We start from the raw sequence: 20,392 nt of genomic DNA, 5'->3' as shown, positions 1-20,392 counted from the left end.
GGGCAGTGTTGTGTTCTCAATGTATCCTCCATCCCCTCATGGCATGCAGCGAGAGTGGGTGAGCATGGAGGAGCAGCGATCCCATCTCCTTAGCTTTGAGTGAGGAAAACAGAGTACAAAACCCCTACAGAATTTCTCTGCCGCGTTTTCCCCCCTCTCTATCTATTATTGCAATTGGAGGTTTCCTTTCCCTGCTCTTGGATGCATCCAAATGGATTGTTTCCCTGGGTATTTGCCCAGGGCAGAACTATTCTGGCTTTGGAATTGGATGAAAGGCCCATGGAGGGAAGCACTGAGGGTTTAAGTACTTAAAAGAGCTGGGGCTGGTGAGAAAAGAGCTCTGGCTCTTACCTGGGCTGATGCTCCCTGAAGGCAGACAAGCGGAGCAGGGAGAATGTTTCCCTTGGGCACCACAGGCTGAGGCAGGTGAGATCCCAGCTGAGGTTGGTGTTTGCTGAGCTCCTGCCTGAAGGGTGAGTGCAAGGGGGCTATGCTTGCTGGTGCCGAGGCAATGCAGGAGGTGCTGAGCAGTGCTGAGGCACCAGGGCTGAGTGCTCCCCACTGCTGCACCCTGGGGTGAAGGGGAATATGCTGAGGGACAAAGGGTTGGGAGGGAAGGAAGAGATGTTCCTGCAATGCAGAAGCTTCATGAAGAGCCAGGAGTGCTGCACACCCAGGTATGGTGCCTGGGCAGCCCTGGCTCCCCCACCCCAGGCAGTGGCCACTGCAAAGCCAAAACACCCACATCACTGTCCTGGGTCTAGAGCTGCAGAGGCTTAAACCCCCACAGCCACTGTTATTTCCTCCTTAATTTCAGGTGTGGGGTACCCAAGGACGTCAACAGTTTGTGGTTTGGGTGGGAAGGGGAAGCAGAAAGGGCAGCTGCTTCCTTGCTAGTTCCCACCAGCATGTGGCACAGCAGCCTGCACAATTCCTCACCAGGAGCTGGAGCAACCCTTCCTGGAAGACCAAATGGCCCAGTAAGGTCCATAAGAGGATGCTGTCCACAAGAGGATGTTTCTGGCACAAAGATTTTCTCCATTAATACCCATTATTTGGTATTCGGGCAGGTGGGGAGAGGGGTGGCGATGGGGACACTGCCACTAGGGCTGGCTGGGGGTCACCCATGGGGCTGCTCCAGGCAGCTCTGTGCCAGTGCCCTGCTGTGCTTCATAGCTTTTAGCCCTTTCAGTCCTGCTCAACAGGGAGCTTGATGTCTCAAAGAGGATTAACTTCGTAATCCTTTTGTGAGTCTTGTGGGAGTGGGAGGCTGCGGAGGAGGAACAGAGGAAGAAGCCAAGGTATCAGCTCAGCCCTTATCAGACCCTAGAGAACCTTCTGCATAGAATCAGAGAATCATGGAATGTTTTGGGTTGGAAGGACTTCAAAGCTCATCCAGTTCCAACCCCCTGCCACGGGCAGGGACACCTTTCACTAGACCAGGTTGTTCCAAGCCCCATCCAGCTTGGCCTTGGGGTTAGCTCCATGGGCTAGCTAACTGGCAGCAGGAGTTCTGGGGTGCCCATGACCCCCCACAGGACAGTGCCAGGGCAGTTATAGGGACAAGAGTAGTTACAACTTTCCTTCCTGGAGGGATTTCTGTGTTGCCTGAAGAGCAGCTGAATTCCTGCTCTCATTGTCATGTAACTGGGCTTAGGAAGCCCCAGCCCCAGTCCCTGCCCGCACTGGGGGATCAGGCTCCAAGAGCACTGTCCCCTAGTGTCTCCCCCAAGCCCCTGTGTGTTCCCAGCTGGGAACTCTGGGCACTCTGGGGACAGTGGGGGAGCGCAGCAGGGATAAGGGATCAGCTTGGCCTGGAGATCATGTTTTCTCTGGATGGCCGAGCAGTGGATCCTCTGGCTTCTCACTGACAGCTCTCACACTCCTGGGATACTGCTTCCTGTCACAATCACACACAGACACAGACACACACATACATACACATACATACACACACATACATACACACACACATACATACACAAACATACATACACAGAGTTCGTTGTGATTTGCTAATTGGTGACAATCACCCCCCGTTGTTCAGAAGACGGAGCCGCCTAGTGTCTGCGCAAAGACATGACAAGCCTGTGGCCAGCCGGTCACATGCCGGACAGTCAGACACCCGACAGCTGGACACCCCACAGTTGGGCACCCAAGAGCTGGACACCCAACAGTCGGACACCCAACAGCTGGACACCCGCCTGCTTCAATCCCATGGCTACCCACTTCTGCTCCCAGCAAACAATCAGAGCCCTCGGCAAAATCTCCCCACGCTCATGGCAATCCGGAGCCCTGGAGTGCTCCGGCGTCCAGTGTGGACCTGAGCTACAGAAGGGTTTCACACTATCACCGTTAACACTCCACTGACCACTGTGGCCATCTGTGTCCCCCTGACCTACTCCCCAGCCACAGAGGTGTGCTTTAGACAGGGAAATATTCCCCATGGACGGGTTTGGTTGTTTCCCACAAGTCTGTGACTCGGTAGCAATGGCATCAGTTTGTCCCATGGGATGTCCTGCTGGCTCCCTGCACACGTGCACAGTGCCAGGCAGGTGCTGTGTCTGTCTCAGCAAAGAAACAAGGCCCTGTGGACTCTCAAGCAAGAGCTGCTGTCCCTGAGCCAGGGGAGGAAAAGCCATGAGGGGAGAAGTTCACCACTAATGCCTGCATGTAACATGCTTCAGGAAAGCCTGAACTGGACTCAAACACTCTTCCCCTTGGTCCATCTCTATGCTCTCATCCTTGAACCCTGCAGCTCCCGGTGCTGGCGTGGGCATGGGCTGTGCCTGGGCCATCCATGACACAGGCTTTTCCTGAGGACCGGGGATGGCTTTCAAACAGGTTGTGACAGAGCCACGGTCCTGGAAAGGTGAACGGGAGCCGCAGGGCCAGGCTGTGTTTGTTTATCCTGGTGATGGAGCACACAACAGCGAAACAAAAGGTCAGAGCCTGTTGCTCTGGGAGATGGTTTTTGAAGCTGCCGCCGTCCTGCTGCGGCTGGGGTGGAGCGGCCCCACGCTTGTCACGTCAAAGTAATTTTGTCATTTTGGCTGGTAATGGGTCTGGAGCAGCCTCCCAATGCTGTGAGCATTGGGGATACACTGATCTAGGACCAGGAGGGCCTTAAACACACTGAGAGAGGAGCACCCAGCCCTGGGGCTTCAGAGGCAGATCCCATCCCTGCAGCCAGCCAGACCCCAACTCGCTTCCTTCATCCAAAGGGCCAGGCACACACAGCCCCTCCAAGCAGCCCAAGAGGTGGGGGGTGTCTGATCCAAACTTCATTTACCTTTGGCCCATCTGAGTAATGAACAGACACAAACTTCTTTATGCCTTGGCCAGGTTTAAGGTGTTGCCTTGAGCTCGCCGTGAGCAAGGGTGGATTGAGCATTGTCAGCAGGCACTGCCAGGGAGGGAGAGCAGGATCTGACCAGCCCCATGCAGGCTGGTCCTGGATGACTTTGCTTTTACTCCTGATCCTCTTTCTTTGAGCTGAACTGATAAACGCCACCATCAACTCCAAACACGGCCTTGCCCAGCTTGGGAGCCAGGGTTGAGCAGTGTGAAGATGAAGAGGAGGCTGTGCCCAGGAGACTCAGCTGATCTGCCTCTTTGAGAGCTTCTCCATCACTGGCCCTCAAAGTCTCACATGGCAAGAAGCACCAGTGTCCTTTTTGCAAGTGGGGAGGCTGAGGCACACAACCAGTCTGGGAGGACATGGGGAGGCAGCCAAGAAACAGTGAGACAAGTCAGGAGCCCTGAATCGAGGTGTGAGTGTCCCCGTCCCCTCCCAGGAGCGTCTCACACTAAGGGTGAGGTGCAACAAATCAGCCCCTTTGCCTCTACATAAAAGCCCCAACTCTCCCTGCAGTTGGGCGCCTGGGTGCTTCTCCTCCCTCTGGCAGGAGCAGGTAGGTGGGAGATGGGCAGATCCTGGGGGAAAGGCACCTTCTTTCTGGGCATGAGACCAGCAGGGAATAAAACCCGCACAGATCAGCCCTTGTCTCGCTGCTTCTGGTTGTCAGCACAAGGAGCTTTTGTGTTTACCCAGACTCAAGGGCAATCGTCCGTCACTAACAACACAATATCCCTCGGCCCTGAGCCCAGTGGGGAGCAGGACGGCGCTGGTGGGAGGACGGGCAGCAGGACAGAGGTACAGACCCAGGACGTCAGGACAGAGGTACAGACCTGTTGAGCTGGGCTTGTGGTCACGCATGTGGTCATTGGCCTGAGCTGTGCTGGGGACAGCATCAGGAACCTCTTTCTGGGCTTAGACCCATGAATTTGGAGTCAGGTTTGGCTCAGGACACACCACCACGGGGCTGAGGGCAGCTTTGGGTGCCCAGCACCCAGGAAGCAGGAGGTAGACACTCCTGGTGGCTGGCACATTAGCTCCCTTGTGCTGACTCAGTTTCCCTACCTGTAAAATTCAGTGTCTTGCATTTTGAACTCTGTACAGCTCTGAAGGAGGACCCTGACCAGCAGTCATGGGGCTGGCAGAGGTTTCCAATGCTGGCGAAAGAAAGCACAACCATTTAGAGAAGAAGGGGGAAAAGCTGTTCCCAGGCCCCGAAAGCAGCAGAAATTGGATTTCCTCCCCAGTCGCACTCATCCCCATCATCACGTATTTGTGTTTGATAGCTCTGCAAGTATTCAGGGGATGGTTTTTAGCAATGGTGACAATTTGCACCCAGTATGCCTCAACCCAGCTTCTTTTGGCTGTGGTTTGGGAAGCGTTACTTTTGCAGGCAGTGCAGAGCACATGATACCAGGCAATCGTGGGACACAGAGTGATAAAGGTGGAGCTGTGGCAAACAGCTCAGAACAGCCAAGTGTGTCCGTTGTGATATTAATTATAATCACATTTAAAGCAAAGTTAACTTCTGCCTCTCCAGGAACTTTAATGAGGCCACATTTCTGTTAACATTTCTCTTACCAGCTCCAGCCAGCCCTGGAGAGCACACAGCAGAGCCAGGCTGTCATCTCTGCCTTCTGGAGGACATTCCTTATGGCTTTAAAACAGAGGGAGAGTGGGCAAAAAAACAATTGTGGTTCTCATGGTGGCTCATAAGAGAAATTGTGGTTCTCATGGTGGCTCTCACATCTGAAAACACTGTGTGAAAACTTCTTCTTTCTGTCAGGTTATAAACTTAAACTTATTCAGGAATAAGTTTATTTGGATGGGGAGGGACTGCCCTTACAAAGACACATGCTAGCCAAGTGTCACATCTGACCCACGTGAGGTGGAGGCATAGTCATCCTCATGGTCTGAAGTGTCAGCATGGACAGAGCATGGTTGGAGAGATAAGGCTTACAGGGTTAAGAAGTGTTAAAAACGTGAGAGAAGCCACTAATCACAGGAACTGGAGAGGTGGGGATCCCATTCAGTGTGCTCACACAGGGCTCTCCTTTACACATAAATTCTCAGGCCAGATCTAGCACCAGCCAAGCTGTCATTGAAGCCAATGGACCTTTTTGGCTGGTTCCTCCAGCTGCAGATCCAGTTTGCTGGCTCTTTGTCAGTTTTGTGCCATGGTCTCTGTTTGTCTTTATATCCTGAGCATGTCATTAGCTGTCAGGGCTATGATCTGGTCTCTGTCGCATTGGAGTGAATCCAGCCTAGCACCAGCATCTTGACCTTGAGTAGACAGCACGCACCTGAGCTCAGAGCATGTCCCCAGAGATGGCAGCAGGCAGGACAGTAATGGTCCTACTGCTTCCCCCAAACAGGGACAAGGGATTTGTCATGGACAACACTCTGGAGACCAGCCAGCAAAAGGACAAGCTTCGGAAAACCATCTACACCCTGCAGCTGAAGTCAAGTGCCACGCTGCAGGCAGCCAGCCCGCTGCTGAGCAGCCAGCGTGGCATGGGCATGGTGACACAGCACCACGTCCACCAGCTGGTGGATAAGGCCAAAAGCCTGTGTGGAGATCTGGACAACATTAAGAACCTCCTCCACTATTGCCAGGATAACCTGGTCCGGAAGATCCCCAACCCCACTGGCAGCCGCTATGGGGGAGTATGTGGAATCCACTGCTCCCTGGATGGCTCCATCTACGTGACAGCCGAAAGTGCTCCCTGGGTCCATGTCCTCAGCAGCACAGGCCAAACACTGCAGTCCCTGCCCTGCCAACAAACGGGGATGGAAAGTGGCACTTTCTTGCCAGAAGATGTGACCGTGACTCGGACAGGAAGGGTGGCTGTGGCTGACATGATGAATAGAGCCATCTGGGTTTTCAACTCTCACACCAGCCTCTCCAAGAGGGAATGGATAAAGATCAGAAAGGTTGGTTCCCCCAGGGGTATTGCAGTAGACTCCATGGGCAGGATCTTGGTAGCAGACTATGCACAAAGCCAAGTCCACAGCTTTGCTCTGGACCACGCCTTCAAGACGCTCAACATCCACTCAGTGTCCAACCTGCAGGGACCTCGCTACGTCAGTCCAGCGCCCAATGGAGGCTTCGTGGTCAGTGAGGAGTGTGGAGACGTCAAGGTCTTCACCAGCAGCTATAAGCTCCTCTACTCCCTCAGCAGCAAATACGGACACCGGTTTGGTAACCCAGCTGGGGTCTGCGTTGATGTGGCTGGCAGCATCCTGGTGGCAGATGAGCAGCTCCGGACAGTCCATTTGTTCCCAGAGCACGGAGCTCCTGTCTGCCTGGTGTCCACGAGGCTGCGGAGGCCGGCTGGTGTGGCTTGCTCCTCCTTTGGCCACCTCTTTGTGGCAGACACAGGGGAGAACTGTGTCAAAGTCTTTAAGTACTGTGTGAGGCCCCCGTACAGGCCCACCAACCCTGGGGCACCATGTGGTGATCCCATCCTGACACCCAGATGCTGAGCTTTGGGTCTGCTGGTGGGCAGTGAGCTCCACTGCTCCCACAGCTGGGCATCATCTCCATTCTTACAGAATCATGGAATGGTTTGGGTTGGAAGGGACCTTCAAAGCTCATCTAGTCCAACCCTCTGCAATGAGCAAGGACATACTCAACTAGACCACGTTGCTCAGAACCACATCCAGCCTGGTTTTCAATGTCTCCAGGGATAGTGCATCTACTTGACTGCCTTATTGCCCTCCAGCTTCTCCAGATGACAGAAGCAAGGACTAGATCAGCTCTGAGTTTCTTGGATCCACCAGCATAGCTCAAGGAGGACTCGAGTGGGACTCAGAATTGGCCAGGTGTTTTGGTGTCTTGGCAAACTCATTAGCACCATGCCTTTGTGTGGTTTTGCAAAGCTAATATAACTATTTCTCTTCCTTGCACACTGGTTTTATATGGCCACTGGTTTCACCTTCCTGATGCCAGAGTATGAGTGGAGGGGTAAGGTCAGCCTGGAGCTGGCAACCATGGTCTATCGGGCACGCCAGGTTTTCAGCAGACTTCAGAAGGGTAAGATGAAGGTAACTCATACTGTGCTACGTTCCTGACCTCTACAGGGAAGCAACCACTACTACGTGGAGTAAATTGGATTTGGGCATGAAGAATTGCTCACATGAACCCAGGTCCTGGGGCTAAGCCTGCCCTGGGGTCCTGTTCTGCCCCTGGAGGAGGGCTCAGGAAGCCTTTATCAGCAGGGGCCAGGGGCACTCGGGCAGGGTGTGGTGATGGAGGGAAGGGCGTTTCCTCTTCCCTTCTCCAGCCCTTGACACGTGCATGGTGCTGCACAACTCCATGGCCTCTACCTCTCTGTGTCTGAGACCAGGGTCCATCACCACCATGAACCCCACAAAGGACCCTTTCTCCCCCCTGGTCCTGGAACAAAAGAAGACATCATCTGGTGCTAAACACAACTGACACCCTGTGGTGCCCTCCCAGACCCTCTCTCTGCAGAGTGAGGTCAGCAGCAGGGAGGGTGTCTCTGGTTTGCAGAACAGGGATAAGCCTGTCCCATTGGGTGGTGAGGCGCTGGCACAGGTTGCCCAGAGAAGCTGTGGCTGCCCCATCCCTGGCAGTGTTCAAGGCCAGGTTGGACACAGGGGCTTTGGAGCAACCTGCTCTAGTGGAAGGTGTCCCTGGCCGTGGCAGGGGGTTGGAACTGGATGAACTTTAGTGTCCCCACCAACCCAAACCAGTCTGGGGTTCAATAATCCCCTCCCTTCACGTGGGCTCCCAGAAAACCCATCTTCCCCTGCCTTATTTCCAGTAATGTGGCATCCAACAAGAAAAACCCCAAAACCTTTTCTCTAGCCTGTCCCATAGGGTCTGCACCCCCCACCTCCACACCCGCTCCCTCTTTCCATGCTGGATCCCCTCAAATGGCCCCGAGCTCCTGCCACCCTCCTGGTCCCCTCCCACTGCAGGTGACAGGAGGGAATCTCCTGGGCACCAGCATCCACGGGTGAGTCCCCAGCCTTCGGGGATGGGGGACAACGGGGTCCTGTGAAGAAAGGCGAGCCCCTGGCCTTTGGGAATGAGGGATGAGGTTCCACAAGGGAAGGCAAGTCCCCAGCCTTTGGTGACAAGGGATGACGGGGTCCCATGAGGAAGGCGAGATCCCAGGCTTTGGGGATGGAAGACAACGGGGTCCCATGAGGGACGGCAAGTCCCCAGGCTTGGGGAATGGGATACAATGGGGTCCCGTGAGGGAAGGCGAGCCCACGCCGCGCCCAGGCCCCGGTGACGGCAGGTCTGACGGAGGGCCGGGCGCTCCTTATCGGCCGGCTCAGCCGCGGCCTCGTCGCCTCTCTCGGTACCGCGGGAAGGCGTGGGGCGAGTTACGGTGATCGGCGCTGCAGGGTGAGCCGGGGCAGGGCCGCGCCGCGGTGCCTGCAAACGCGGGGGAACGCGGAGCGAGGGCCGAGACCGAGGCACCGGCACCGGGCGGAACGCGGCAGCCCGGGCCCCGGCGCCGGCCGGCCCCGCCGCGGTGCACAGGCCGGCCCCGGAAGCGGTGGGCGCGGCGGAGCGGGCGGTAGGCGCGGGGCCGGTGCGGGGAGCGGGGGTCTGCCGGCCCGGGACTCCCTCCCAGCCGAGGCCTGCGGCGTCCGCTCTTACCGGCTGCTCCGGCCCAGGGCCGGGGGGCGGCAGCGCGGGGTCCCGCAGGCGTCGGGGGCAGCCCAGGGCCGGGGAGTGGTGGTTCAGTCTGCCCTAGGCTGGGAGGAGGGTGTCGGGGGGAGGCATGGCGGTGCTGTTGTCTGTCAGCCCACCCCTGCATTGAGCGCGCATGTGAAACCCACAGAAAGATGGATGAGCAGGAAATTGGGTTTGTGGGGATGCAGCTGTGCTCCTGCGCCCCTGGGGCAGCTGAGACCATCTTGTTGCTGTCTTCGGTATCTCCTGGCCTGATGGCCCTGAACCCTGTGCAAAGACCTCGGGGTGCTTGGTAATCTTAAAGGTCTTTTCCAACCTAGTTGATTCTATGATTCTGTGCTCACGTGTGGGTCAGCCAAGGGACTGGCCCCTGGGCATGGTGATGGTTACAGAGCAGCCCGTGTGGGGAGAGCAGGGCACATCCCGCTGTTTGTCTTTGCTTCTGTGTCTAAAGTTCTGAAGTGAATCAGTTCTGGGTCCTTTCTTCACTTGTTTGTTCATAAACCAACAAATGAAATACCCTATCCCTGGCAGTGTTCAGGACCAGGTTGGACACAGGGGCTTGGAGCAACCTGCTCTAGTGGAAGGTGTCCCTGCCCGTGGCAGGGGGTTGGAACTGGATGAGCTTTAAGGTCCCTTCCAACCCAAACCAGTCTGGGATTCTATTTGATAAATGCGTTTTAGATGGTAACCATTGTTGATTTTCCTGCACCCATGACTGTTGCATTGATGCTCTGCGGCATCTCAGGAAAAGCTTGGGGTTTCCAGCAGAAATGAGCAGATCTGGAAGACTTTAGGCACCTTATGAGCAGGGGCTAAGCATATTGGTGTAGGATATAGTGTTTCTGCCCTTGGCAGGGGGTTGGAACTAGATGATCTTCAAGATCCAACCTAAACCAGTCTGTGATTCTATGATATTTCTTTTAAAAGCAGCAGTGTAACAGTTGACTGTGGTGACATTTAAAATGTCAACTTTAGATTTCAAACAGTCTATTGAAATGGATAAGGTAGGCTGCACGACCAGCTGTGGATTTGGGAATACTAGCCCTGCCACCTGAGCTCCCTGGTTACTGTTGTATGCCACATTAACATATGAATAGTTGATCAGCTGGTTTGCAACTATCGAGGTGTTTTGTACAGCCTGCAAATTGTATCAAGATTCTTCTCTTCTGCCCATAATATCTACAGCAGCCAAAGGAAAGATGTGCTTGGGTATTATTTGACCTGAGCCATAGCCAAAGTAGTTGGCTGAATAAAACTAAGGTAATTTAAGAGGTTGGGGAAAGTGAAAGAGGAAAAACACACACCAGACAAGATAAGGATGAGAAGTGTTTGTCGTTAGTGAGAAGTTTTCCCAGATGTCTGTGGTTATCTATAAAACAAAAACCTCAGTGAAAAATAAATGTTTGAATAAAGAGTCAGTTGATAATTCTTCTCTGGTGTGTCCTATGGATGGACAAACCTTCAAGAAGGTCAGCCGTGCAGAGACACTGGAAGTCTCTTGTAGTAATATTCTCAAACTGTGACATCTCTTGAGGAAAAAGAAGCATAAAAAATCAACTGTCCAATATTACTGGTTGTAGCTTTGGTAATTAAAATACTGAAAAACTCATTCAAGAACTTATTTTCCTAATTTTTCTCTAGGTTCTTTAAAATACTGAGCTCAATTTCAGGCTTTGGAGTATTTAGTTATTGGTAAACTCCACTTGCAAGGTTTTGGTGCTGCGATATAGCTAGAATGTTATCACTCTAGCTGAACATGCTGTTTTAAATAATTTCTGAGCATATGTGTGTATGAACATGTCACATTTCTCCTTTCAGAGCCCCTGTATTCATATGATTTATTTCCTTTTTCCTGAGAGTATGTCTGTGGGTCTTAGGGGAGAAGAATGAAAATCCTTCACTATGGGGTTGGTGAGACACTGGCACAGGTTGCACAGAGAGGCTGTGGCTGCCCCATCCCTGGCAGTGTTCAAGGCCAGGTTGGACAGAGGGGCTTGGAGCAACCTGCTCTAGTGGAAGGTGTCCCTGCCTGCGGCAGGGGGTTGGAACTGGATGAGCTTTAGTGTACCTTCCAACCCAAACCAGTCTGAGATTCTATGAAAAGGGAAAAGTCAATCCCAGGAAAAATAAATCCAAACTACTGCTACTTGCAAACACAGCAACCGTGGTGCTTTTCCCCTGGGAGGAGCAACCTGTGCATGAAGGAAGCTTCACCTTGCTGCCTGGAGGGGCTGACAACCCATCCATGAGCAGGCATTTCCTACTGCTATGCTTGGCAGGGCTGTGGGGCTGGGAGCAGGTTCATCACTCTCCTTTGCTGCTTCCCCATCACCTCCTCCACACGGAGCAAATTGGCGGGTGCTGAGATTTACTGGATCAGTTGTCCTGTATTAAAAAGAGAAACCCAAACCCACCAGGGACCTTCACATTGTGCATCCTGTCTGTGTGCATCCTGTCTGTGTGGTGTAAATACCCTCTGTGCTGCTCTTTCCGATTGACTGGTCCCTCGCAGAGGAGCCAGCCCGGGGGCTTGTAGAGTTTTCACAGCTCTAACAAAGCTCTGAAGGACAGGAAAGGACAACAGGCATTGGAATCCGACTGTTCTGCGCCAGCGCCCTCCTTACTGCAATTATATTCCTGTTAGAAACCTCCACCTTATTTAAAGAGACATTGTCAACTGCCTCAAAGCTCCTTTTCCTAAATCTTGCAAAGCCATTGAGATGTGTTTTAATGACACAAAGGGAAACATTGTAGATAAAGAACACTGATAAACTAGAGATGCTTCTCTTTTTTTAGGGTCTTGTATCTAATGAATTAAAAGAGCTACATAAACTTCAATCAGTTAATCACTATAGTCCCTTTTGACAAAATTATCTCTGTTTCCAGATGAGGCGAGTGAGATGAGATGAGTGATCTGCCCAAGGTTGATCAGTGAGCTTGTGGCAGAGCACACAGGATGCTCTGAAATTATCTGGCTTTACAGCACAACCCAGTATTTGATTGTCAGTCATAGGAGGAAATATTCCCCAGAGGCATCACGGTGCACTACGATGTAGTCCCTGCTCTAGGAAGAGCTCAAGCACATGCAGTGTCAGATCCAAGGTCCGAGCCTGGATGGGTTCCTCATCTTGGCTGCTCTGATGGGCTGTGCTTACCAGTGTACAGTGATGAAAGACTGCTCCAGGACTCAGGGAAGGGAGTTTGCTGCGAAACTCCAGGCTCACCACCCCTCACTTCAAAGACTGCAGATTATCAGGAACCTCCTAAATGCTTCTCTGACACGTGTCTATCTGTTGGCTGTCACCAGTGTCATTGTGCAGGTGGTTAGGCTTAGTGTTTTAGAACTTGGTTGCTCCCCTGAGTCCTCTGGTCAGCTCCCATTTTTCCTTGCATTTAATCACCATTCTCAAGCTTTATGTCTGCATTTCTTGGCAGGTGTCCTGTTCTTCCAGCATCACTGCCATGGTACTTAAGGTCTTCTTCCCGTCATGCTGCTCCTCGGCAGAAAGTGGCATCTTGGTCGGCCGCTGGCTCTCGGAGCAGAACTCTGCTGTCATCCTTGCCGTGGTGCATTTCCCTTTCATTCCTGTCCAGGTGAAGCAGTACCTCAGTGAAGTCCAACGGGTGACTAAAGTCAATGTTTCTGTGCTCGGCTCCTGGAGCAACAGCAAACAGGAGAAAGAAGAGAATCTCAGTAAGTTCTTGGAAGACCTTGGGACAATATTCTCCCATGAGCCATGGATTCAGATAAGCAAAGAGGGAGACAGCAAATTCTGGAGCTGTTCTACTCTTCAGAAACTTGCTAACAACCCTAAGGAGGAAGAAGTCATCTTAATATACTATGACCAGCGCAAAGTCATGCTTTCCCATCTGCATCCTCCTTTGGACACAGCTACCTCCACTGACCATGAGGCAGATGATGCTTCAAAGCTCTCTGCCATCTTCCACACAGTTGCAAAGAGTAAGATACTCTTCATGACAGACAGGTATGATGACGGGCCCATCAAGCTGACCCACTGGCAGTCAGATGGCGTTGAAGCCAGTATCATTGTGGAGCTGATGAAGCAGGCCTCTGTGCCTGCATGCATGCTGCTGACATTCCTGCTTTCACTTGTCTCTGGGATCTGCAGGAGCAGGTAAGTGGTGCAGCATCTGCCAGCTTACGTTTTGCATGGAAATGTGATTCGTGTTTAGGCATTTGCAGGGTTCCTGTTCAACTCTAGTGAGAAATACAGTTGGTACAAAATTGTTCTGTTGGACACAGGCTGCTACAGAGCTGCTATTAAATGTTGAATGATAGACTGGTTTGGATTGGAAAGGACCTTAAAGCTCATCCAGTTCCAACCCCCTGCCATGCGCAGGGACACCTTCCACTAGACCAGGTTGCTCCAAGCCCCGTCCAACCTGGCCTTGAACACTGCCAGGGATAGGGCAGCCACAGCTTCTCTGGGCACCCTGTGCCAGCGCCTCAGCACCCTCACAGGGAAGAACTTCTGCCTAAGATCTCATCTCAGCCTCCCCTCTTGCAGTGAGTAGTCCTTCTCCTCAGGGCTGCTCTCAATCCAGTTTCCCCCAGCCTGTATTTGTGCTTGGATTGCCCCGACTCAGGGGCAGCACCTTGCACTTGGCCTTGTCTGGGGAGGCTCCCTCAAATATGGTAGAGCTCTTCAAGGAGCTGTGAGGCTTTCTGGGGAGGCACTGATCTCCTCCCCATTTGCAGCAGGGGTAGCTCAGCCCCACGTCAGTTTCATTGCAGCTAAAACCTTGGGTTTCCAGCTATTCCATAGCTGACAGAATGACATGGGGATCTCCTCAATGGCTTGATAGCAAACAGGGAGTAGGGAGTCAACAGCTGTGAACTCCTCTGCTGCTGTGAAACATCAGCAAATAGTGTGTCTAAATCCATCATCTCTCTGACAGACAGCGGTGCTGCAACCTCAACACCTTAGAGCAGGTTACAGGGAACGCTGGTCTTCAAGAATCCTTGGTGAAATCCCATTGTCACAGCCATGAAACTGAATAGGAAGCTTCAGATGTAATGTGTGGAAAGTGCTTGCACTGAAGAGGAATTCTGAGCAGATTTTAAGGGGAGAAGCCCCTCATTGTAAAGGTCAGCCTGCCTAGAGAGGTTGTGCCAGAAAGTGGAGTTGAGGTTCCAAGCTGCAAGGGGACACTTTGGGTATGAAATTTGCATAACAGCTACTACTGTATTCATGGATAAATCTTCTCAAGTACAGCCTAAGGGTATGGGAGTGGAATCTTTTAACAGATTTCCAGTTCTATGGTACTGTCATAAAAAAATTACAGTGAAACTCTTCATAGGCAAAGATTTTCTGACCAGTTGGGTCAGAAATTAGGGACACATTAGGGACGCATTTAGGGACACAAAGGGAAAACTGCCCATTTTTGGTCTACTACATTGGAAGAGATCTGGGGTCAAACCCAAACCTGATGTAATAATCAGGGACCACTGGATCCTGGGACTGCTCTGTAGACACTGACTGTGCTTTAATGGTTGTTAGTGGTAACTAAGTCAGAACTTTCTGGGGAGCTCTGAAGGTTCTTTTTCTGGCTGGCTGTGGCCTGTGTGTGACTACCAACAAACAGCATGATCCTTTTGTGCATAGGCACTTAGTCTCGAGGTCAGACTTGCGCACCTCAATCAGTGCCAGGACTCAGACCAGGCTTCGAGTCAGTTTAAGCCCAAGCCTCACAGGTCTCCAGAAGGCCATAGTCTGAGCATAACTTGGAAGCCCGAGCTCAGTCTGGCAGGTTGGGCACAAATAGCTGCTACCTGGTTTATTGGGAGCTATTCTGACTTCAGAATATGCTGACATTTACTTACCTTACAGGTGTTTTAAAACGTCTCTCTTGGAGAACAGAGATTAGCACCTGGCCTTATGCCTCCTGCTTGACCTTCTCAAGTCATTTAATGTAATTTGGTTCAATTTAGCATGTGATGTGAGGTACAACCCCCTTTGTGCCAACAAACACAAGGCAGAGAGGATTTGAGATGTTACGTTCAAGAGTCTTTCCAATCCCTTTCTCCCTGTGCTGGAATAGGACGTCCTGTAAAATAAGTTCTACCAGGTTTTTGCTCCTTTTGGTCCCAGATCTTCTTTCTCTCCCAGGTTTTTGTGATATTAAGGGATACTCATTTTTGAAAAGCTAAAGAAAGAGATGAGTGAGTGTCCTCTCACGCTGCAGAGGCTTAGGACTTTTTGGATATGCCACTGTTGAGTATTTGCGCTGTGGAAGCAGGGCAGCAGCGTTAGGAATCTCCAGAAGCACGCGCTGATATCCATCCAAGCTGACCGAATGCCCTGAAGTCCCGTACATCTCAAAGTAAGGCATTTCTCCAGCACCACCTTGTGTTAAGGGGTGGCCACTGCAAGGCTCTCCTCAGAGGGACTCCTGTGCAGGATTTCCATGAGCACTGCAGGTCTCTAGTGTGCTGTTGGGGGCGTCATGATGATTTAGTATTGAGACAATAAACTCTGTGTGCTCCTTGGGGAAAAATTCCATTTACAAGCACCCTGATCTCCAGTTCCTCATCCGGAAAGCAGGCACTGCTCCTACAAGGAGCAGAAAGACAGCCAGGAGTTTTGATCAATGGAGGTTTTATGTGTGCATGTGATCCAAATTTGGAAATATTGCTTTTCATCTGATAGCTGAAAAATCCACTCTTACTCTTGGAACACAAAGTGAATTGGAAAATCAAGATTTACTCCTGCAGGCTATGTTAATTTACTGCTAAAATTCTTTATATTTGGAAATATTGCAAAGATCTGCTGCTGCCTAAATAATACAGTGACACAGTGTCACTGTTTTGGGGTTGTTTGTTTGTTTGTTTGGGTTTGTATGTGGTTGGTTTTCCATTGTAATTCTGAAACTCATTCTATATCCTGCATGGTAAACAAGTGCGAGCATTTCTGGCAGCACATTATCAGTGTGCACAGGGGGAAGAGACCACGAAAGAAGTGTTTTTGGCTTTCTTCCTCAGTACTCCTAGAGATGAGAGCTACCGTAGCACATCTTGCAACTGTTATGCTGAGCTTTTTGCAGTATGTTTGTATATTTGGGTTATTACTATATATATATATAGGGATTGTTCAGCCTGGAGAAGAGAAGGCTCCTTAAGGGGAGACCTTAGAGCAGCTCCCAGTGCCCGCAGGGGCTACAAGAAAGCTGGAGAGGGGCTTTGGACAAGGGCCTGTAGGGACAGGCCAAGGGGGAATGGCTTTAACCTGACAGAGGGGAGACTGAGATGAGCTCTTAGGCAGAAGTTCTTCCCTGTGAGGGTGCTGAGGCGCTGGCACAGGGTGCCCAGAGCAGCTGTGGCTGCCCCATCCCTGGCAGTGTTCAAGGCCAGGTTGGACAGAGGGGCTTGGAGCAACCTGCTCTAGTGGAAGGTGTCCCTGCCCATGGCAGGGGGTTGGAACTGGATGAGCTTTAAGGTCCCTTCCAAACCAAACCAGTCTGGGATTCTGTGATTCTGTATTTATTTAAATAAGTACATGTATGTGTTTACTTTCCAAAGAAAGTATGAAAGTGGAATAGAGGTTGTCCTGTTGATGTTAAGTGAGAAGAAAAGAGTCAGTCACAGTACAGACAAGCACAGACCCCTGCTGTGTCTGTGGGCCTGTCCTGTTCCATCCAGGAGCTGTGTTCACCTGTGGCAGGCTGCAATGTGTGTACATGTCATGGGGTGCTCCTGAGGACGAGGCTGCTTTGGAAATCATTCTTGCTTGCACAAGACATTCCTCGGGCAGAAGAGAGCAGCAGCCTGCCCTTTCCTTTGAGCAGGGTGTCTGCTCGGTGGGTGACCCACATCTGGCTTGGGGAGTTGTGGAGCAGCAATGGATGGTGAGACACACCTTGCTGGGAGAGGATGGGGAGGCTCACACCTAGTGAGTGTTTAGCACAGGGCCCCAGAGCTGTCGCTTTCTACTTGAACTGAGGTGGTCTGGCAGCTGCTACACCCAGGTAGACCATTTCTCCTTCCCCCTTCTTTGCATTTCAAGTGCAATTCTCTGCTCTAGCAAAGATTTGCCACACCAGAATCTGTAACCACTGGGCTAGGACATAATAGGAAGAGAAAACTCATCTGCACTCATGTCTCGGTGGATCTGCGACCACAGGTCTGTGAGATCAGTGGCCAGTGCCATCCCCCTGTGCCTCCCTCCCCTGCTCCACACTCCTTCCTCCACCACTTTAGATATCACCTCCTGACAGGCAGCTGAAGAACAGTGCATTCATTTGTCTCTAAGGTGGGAGGCTGTAACGAAGGGCTGAGTAACTCGGAGGCCTCAAATTAAGCAGAATGATTCAGAGCACACTGTGTGTATTTCAGAACCAATATGTCTGGAACCTGAATGGGGAGGGCAAAGGGGGCACTTCAGCACTCTGGTTGGTTTTTAAGCTGACAAACCTTGCACGAAGGATGGTTGAAAGGGCTCAGGAGGATGTGGGGAGGAAGGGGATAGCAGCTCCAGTTTAGAATGAGCCAAACGCTTGTGATTTGTGTATAAATGTATAAAGAGCAGCTGGAGCCCCAGTCTTCCCATCTTACTTCTTGCCCTGGCCAGTCCTGAAGGCACTGTGCTGCTGGCCATCAGGCTGGTCCTCCAGGTGAAATCTGGGGAAGGCATGCACCCTTTGCTGGGGCATCACTCATGATCCAAGCAGCTGTACAATTCCAAAAGCAAAGCAGGATACGAGGAATAATTTTAGCATTTGGAAAGAATGTAAACTGAAGGAACATGCCAAAGCAGTAAGAGAGGTGAAGGAAGTGACTAAAAGTGAGCAGAGATTCCTGGATCTTTAACAAGAAACAGTGAGACAATGTGAAAATAGTGAAACAACCACTGGGTGCAGGAAAGAAGTGATCCAAATTACATCCACATCCAAATTTCTTCCCCACAATCAACATGGTGGTTTGTGTTGCCGTACCACTGCTGTGCCTTCTTAACCAGTCTGATCCAGAGGTGTCATTATACAAATCACCATCATTCCTTTCTTTACAGGTTGTGTGGTAATAAAAGTAACTCCCCAACATAATTGAGCATCATTTAGTACTTTTCTTCTGAGTCATAAAAAGAGAGCCACGTGAATGTTTCCTCCCTTACAAGCCTAATGTGGATGTTAACTTTGAAACCTAATTGAATGCTAAATGTTGTGTTAGCTACATAATGGTGGTCACCCCTGGCAAGGTAATGGAGAGAAGGTAGAAGTGAAGACCCTGACAAAGGAATTTGGAAGTAATAAAGAAAAAAAAGGATCAAGTGGAAGAAAAAGAAAAGAAGGGGAAAAGGGACAGAAACTGCAGAAGGAACACAGCTTTTGTTACACCAAGCTCACACCAGATTGGGGTTTGTGCAGCAGTTACACTGTGTTGGGTGGTTGTGCTGTACACACAACTGCCTTGACTCCAGTCTCCTGGAGACTCGGAGCAGTGTGTGATCCCAGGGATGTATCCCAAAGCAGAGAGTGGAATCAGGATTGCCTTTTGGCTTCCGTGCAAGAGTGAGGCCTGTGGGTTTACAGAATGGAAATGAGAGGTTGGGTTGTCTGCTAGATGTTAGATGCCTTGGTCTGGAAAGAATTAACTGCCCTAATTCTGTTAACCTTTAAGAGAGCAGTTAACATCTGATACTCTGTAATGGTAATATGTTGACACTGTCTCTGGTTACACAACCTTAACTTCACACTGCATGTATTGCATGGAGTTTGCGCGCTGGCCAGCCTGCTGTATGGCAAGAGCAAGCACATTCCCATGGTGTTTCTGCAGGGTACTCAAGTTTTGGCCTTTGTCTTTCTTATGGAGCAAACTCTCAACTTGTGAGCAGCTGGGACATCGCCTCCAGCACCTCCAGGTCATCAGCAGCAGCAAGAAGGCTCAAACCCAGACTCAACTCATGAGGTATGGAGTACGCAGAAAGTCATGCACATCTTTGCTCTAGCACTGTCCCCTCTGGGGAACCCAAACCATGGATCCTGTGCCCACACAGCACTGCAGAGTCCTCACTGCACCAGGTCATTTCACCTTCCTTGCTCTACTCCCTGCTAGTTTCAGATCTTTACTCTGCACTCTGTTTACATTAATTATACCAGATATATGCCTTTTTCCCTAGCATGGGAAAGGCAACTAGGATATTGCCCACAGAAAGCTTATTCTGCACCCATATGTGTAGTGCTTTGCTATGGGTACCCCCACAGGCTCAGTGCTTTCACATGTGCTGCTGTTAACCAAAAACTGCAATCAGTATTCAGTGGCACTTCCCATAAGATCAGGAAGGTTTAAATGCTGCCCTCTTCCACCCACTCTTTTGGGGAATCTTTCTTGCAGTAACTGCAGAGCAGAAGTAGCAAAGTCAGTGTAACAGAAAAAGCAAACAGACAGCACAGCGAGGAACAGGCAGAGGCAGAGATCTGAGGCAGATACTGAATGCCCTACAGCCATTACACAGCGAGGCTTGTTCTGTGGGGTTCTCTGATCCTGCAGTAATAGACTCCCAGGGAACACTTAAAATAGATCAGCATATTAGAAGGCCAAAAGTAACTGTGATTGTTTAAGCTGATTTCCCAAATAACTCACATCATGGAATTCATTCAGAACCTTTTAGCAGCAAAGGGGCAGTTCAGGAACCCTCCTGGATACATGCATGTACCCAGAAACACTATTTATTACATGAACTAGTGGTTCCACTAAAGCATACCTCTTGGAAGGCCATCGGATCTCCATGTGGATACTCCAAGTGCTGGTGGCCTTAGTATTGGTAAATCCCCCGCCATGTGTATGTATATACACGCTTTCTGTGACATTCTTCTTTGTAGCTTCAATCGCACTCTTTGCTCCCCTTACTAAGAAGGGGTTTGTGGCAGGCTCTGACTGGCTGCATGCTTGGCCACTGAAGTGAAGCAGCACACCACTGAAAGTCAGAAGATCTCTACACTGTGCCCCTTCAGTGAATTGTCCTGGTGTCCCTGGGATGTTAAAGATGCTGTGTAAGTGAAGCCAACGATTGTCATTGAAACATGAAACACACTCCTTCGTTTTTCTCTAACACCATTTCTCTTTATCCTGCATGCAGGAAAGCCAACATCTTTGTCTCTCTGCTGATTGATGTGGCTCTGGGGATACTACTGATGTCCTGGCTGTACAGAAAGAACCGAATTGGTCACCTTGCTGACACTCTCATCCCTGCAGCTGATGTAAGTCTGGCCAAAGCCATTTCTCTTTGACCTGCTGTGGGTACTGACCAGCTCTTGCTGCCTGGGGTAGTGGTCAGGAGGCAGTGCCTTACCCCCAAGGGTTTCAGAGAGAGTCCTGTCTGAAGTCATGCAAATTATGT

General features: G+C 51.0%; 2 protein-coding genes across 9 annotated transcripts in view; both read left to right on the top strand.

The window, feature by feature from the left end:
- Window positions 1-4,901: 4,901 nt before the first annotated feature.
- On the top strand, window positions 4,902-7,261 carry NHLRC4 (NHL repeat containing 4). The gene has a single exon (XM_030482958.1). The coding sequence runs from the start codon at window positions 5,675-5,677 to the stop codon at window positions 6,842-6,844; it is 1,170 nt and encodes a 389-aa protein (XP_030338818.1). The 5' UTR covers window positions 4,902-5,674; the 3' UTR covers window positions 6,845-7,261.
- Window positions 7,262-8,324: 1,063 nt separating this feature from the next.
- PIGQ (phosphatidylinositol glycan anchor biosynthesis class Q) overlaps window positions 8,325-20,392 on the top strand; it is a 33,851-nt gene continuing 21,783 nt past the window's right edge. Inside the window, exons 1-5 of one of the 8 annotated variants that reach the window (XM_030482956.1) lie at window positions 8,669-8,916; window positions 12,474-12,503; window positions 12,633-13,174; window positions 18,829-18,960; window positions 20,132-20,252. In XM_030482956.1, coding sequence (XP_030338816.1) covers window positions 12,501-12,503; window positions 12,633-13,174; window positions 18,829-18,960; window positions 20,132-20,252 — 798 coding nt within the window. In that variant the 5' untranslated portion in view covers window positions 8,669-8,916; window positions 12,474-12,500. Of the gene's footprint in view, window positions 8,344-8,663; window positions 8,917-11,184; window positions 12,359-12,473; window positions 13,175-18,828; window positions 18,961-20,131; window positions 20,253-20,392 lie in introns of those variants that run through there. The other 7 variants (XM_030482957.2, XM_030482951.1, XM_030482955.1 and 4 more) reach the window with 7 other exon arrangements.

Source organism: Strigops habroptila, chromosome 4 (assembly GCF_004027225.2).
Source record: "Strigops habroptila isolate Jane chromosome 4, bStrHab1.2.pri, whole genome shotgun sequence".
Lineage (NCBI taxonomy): Eukaryota > Metazoa > Chordata > Aves > Psittaciformes > Psittacidae > Strigops > Strigops habroptila.
This window is presented reverse-complemented; position numbering and strand designations above follow the sequence as displayed.

Bases quoted from the DNA above. Each gene is read 5' to 3' on its own strand.
- NHLRC4 (XM_030482958.1), top strand. From the start codon at position 5,675: ATGTCCCCAGAGATGGCAGCAGGCAGGACAGTAATGGTCCTACTGCTT.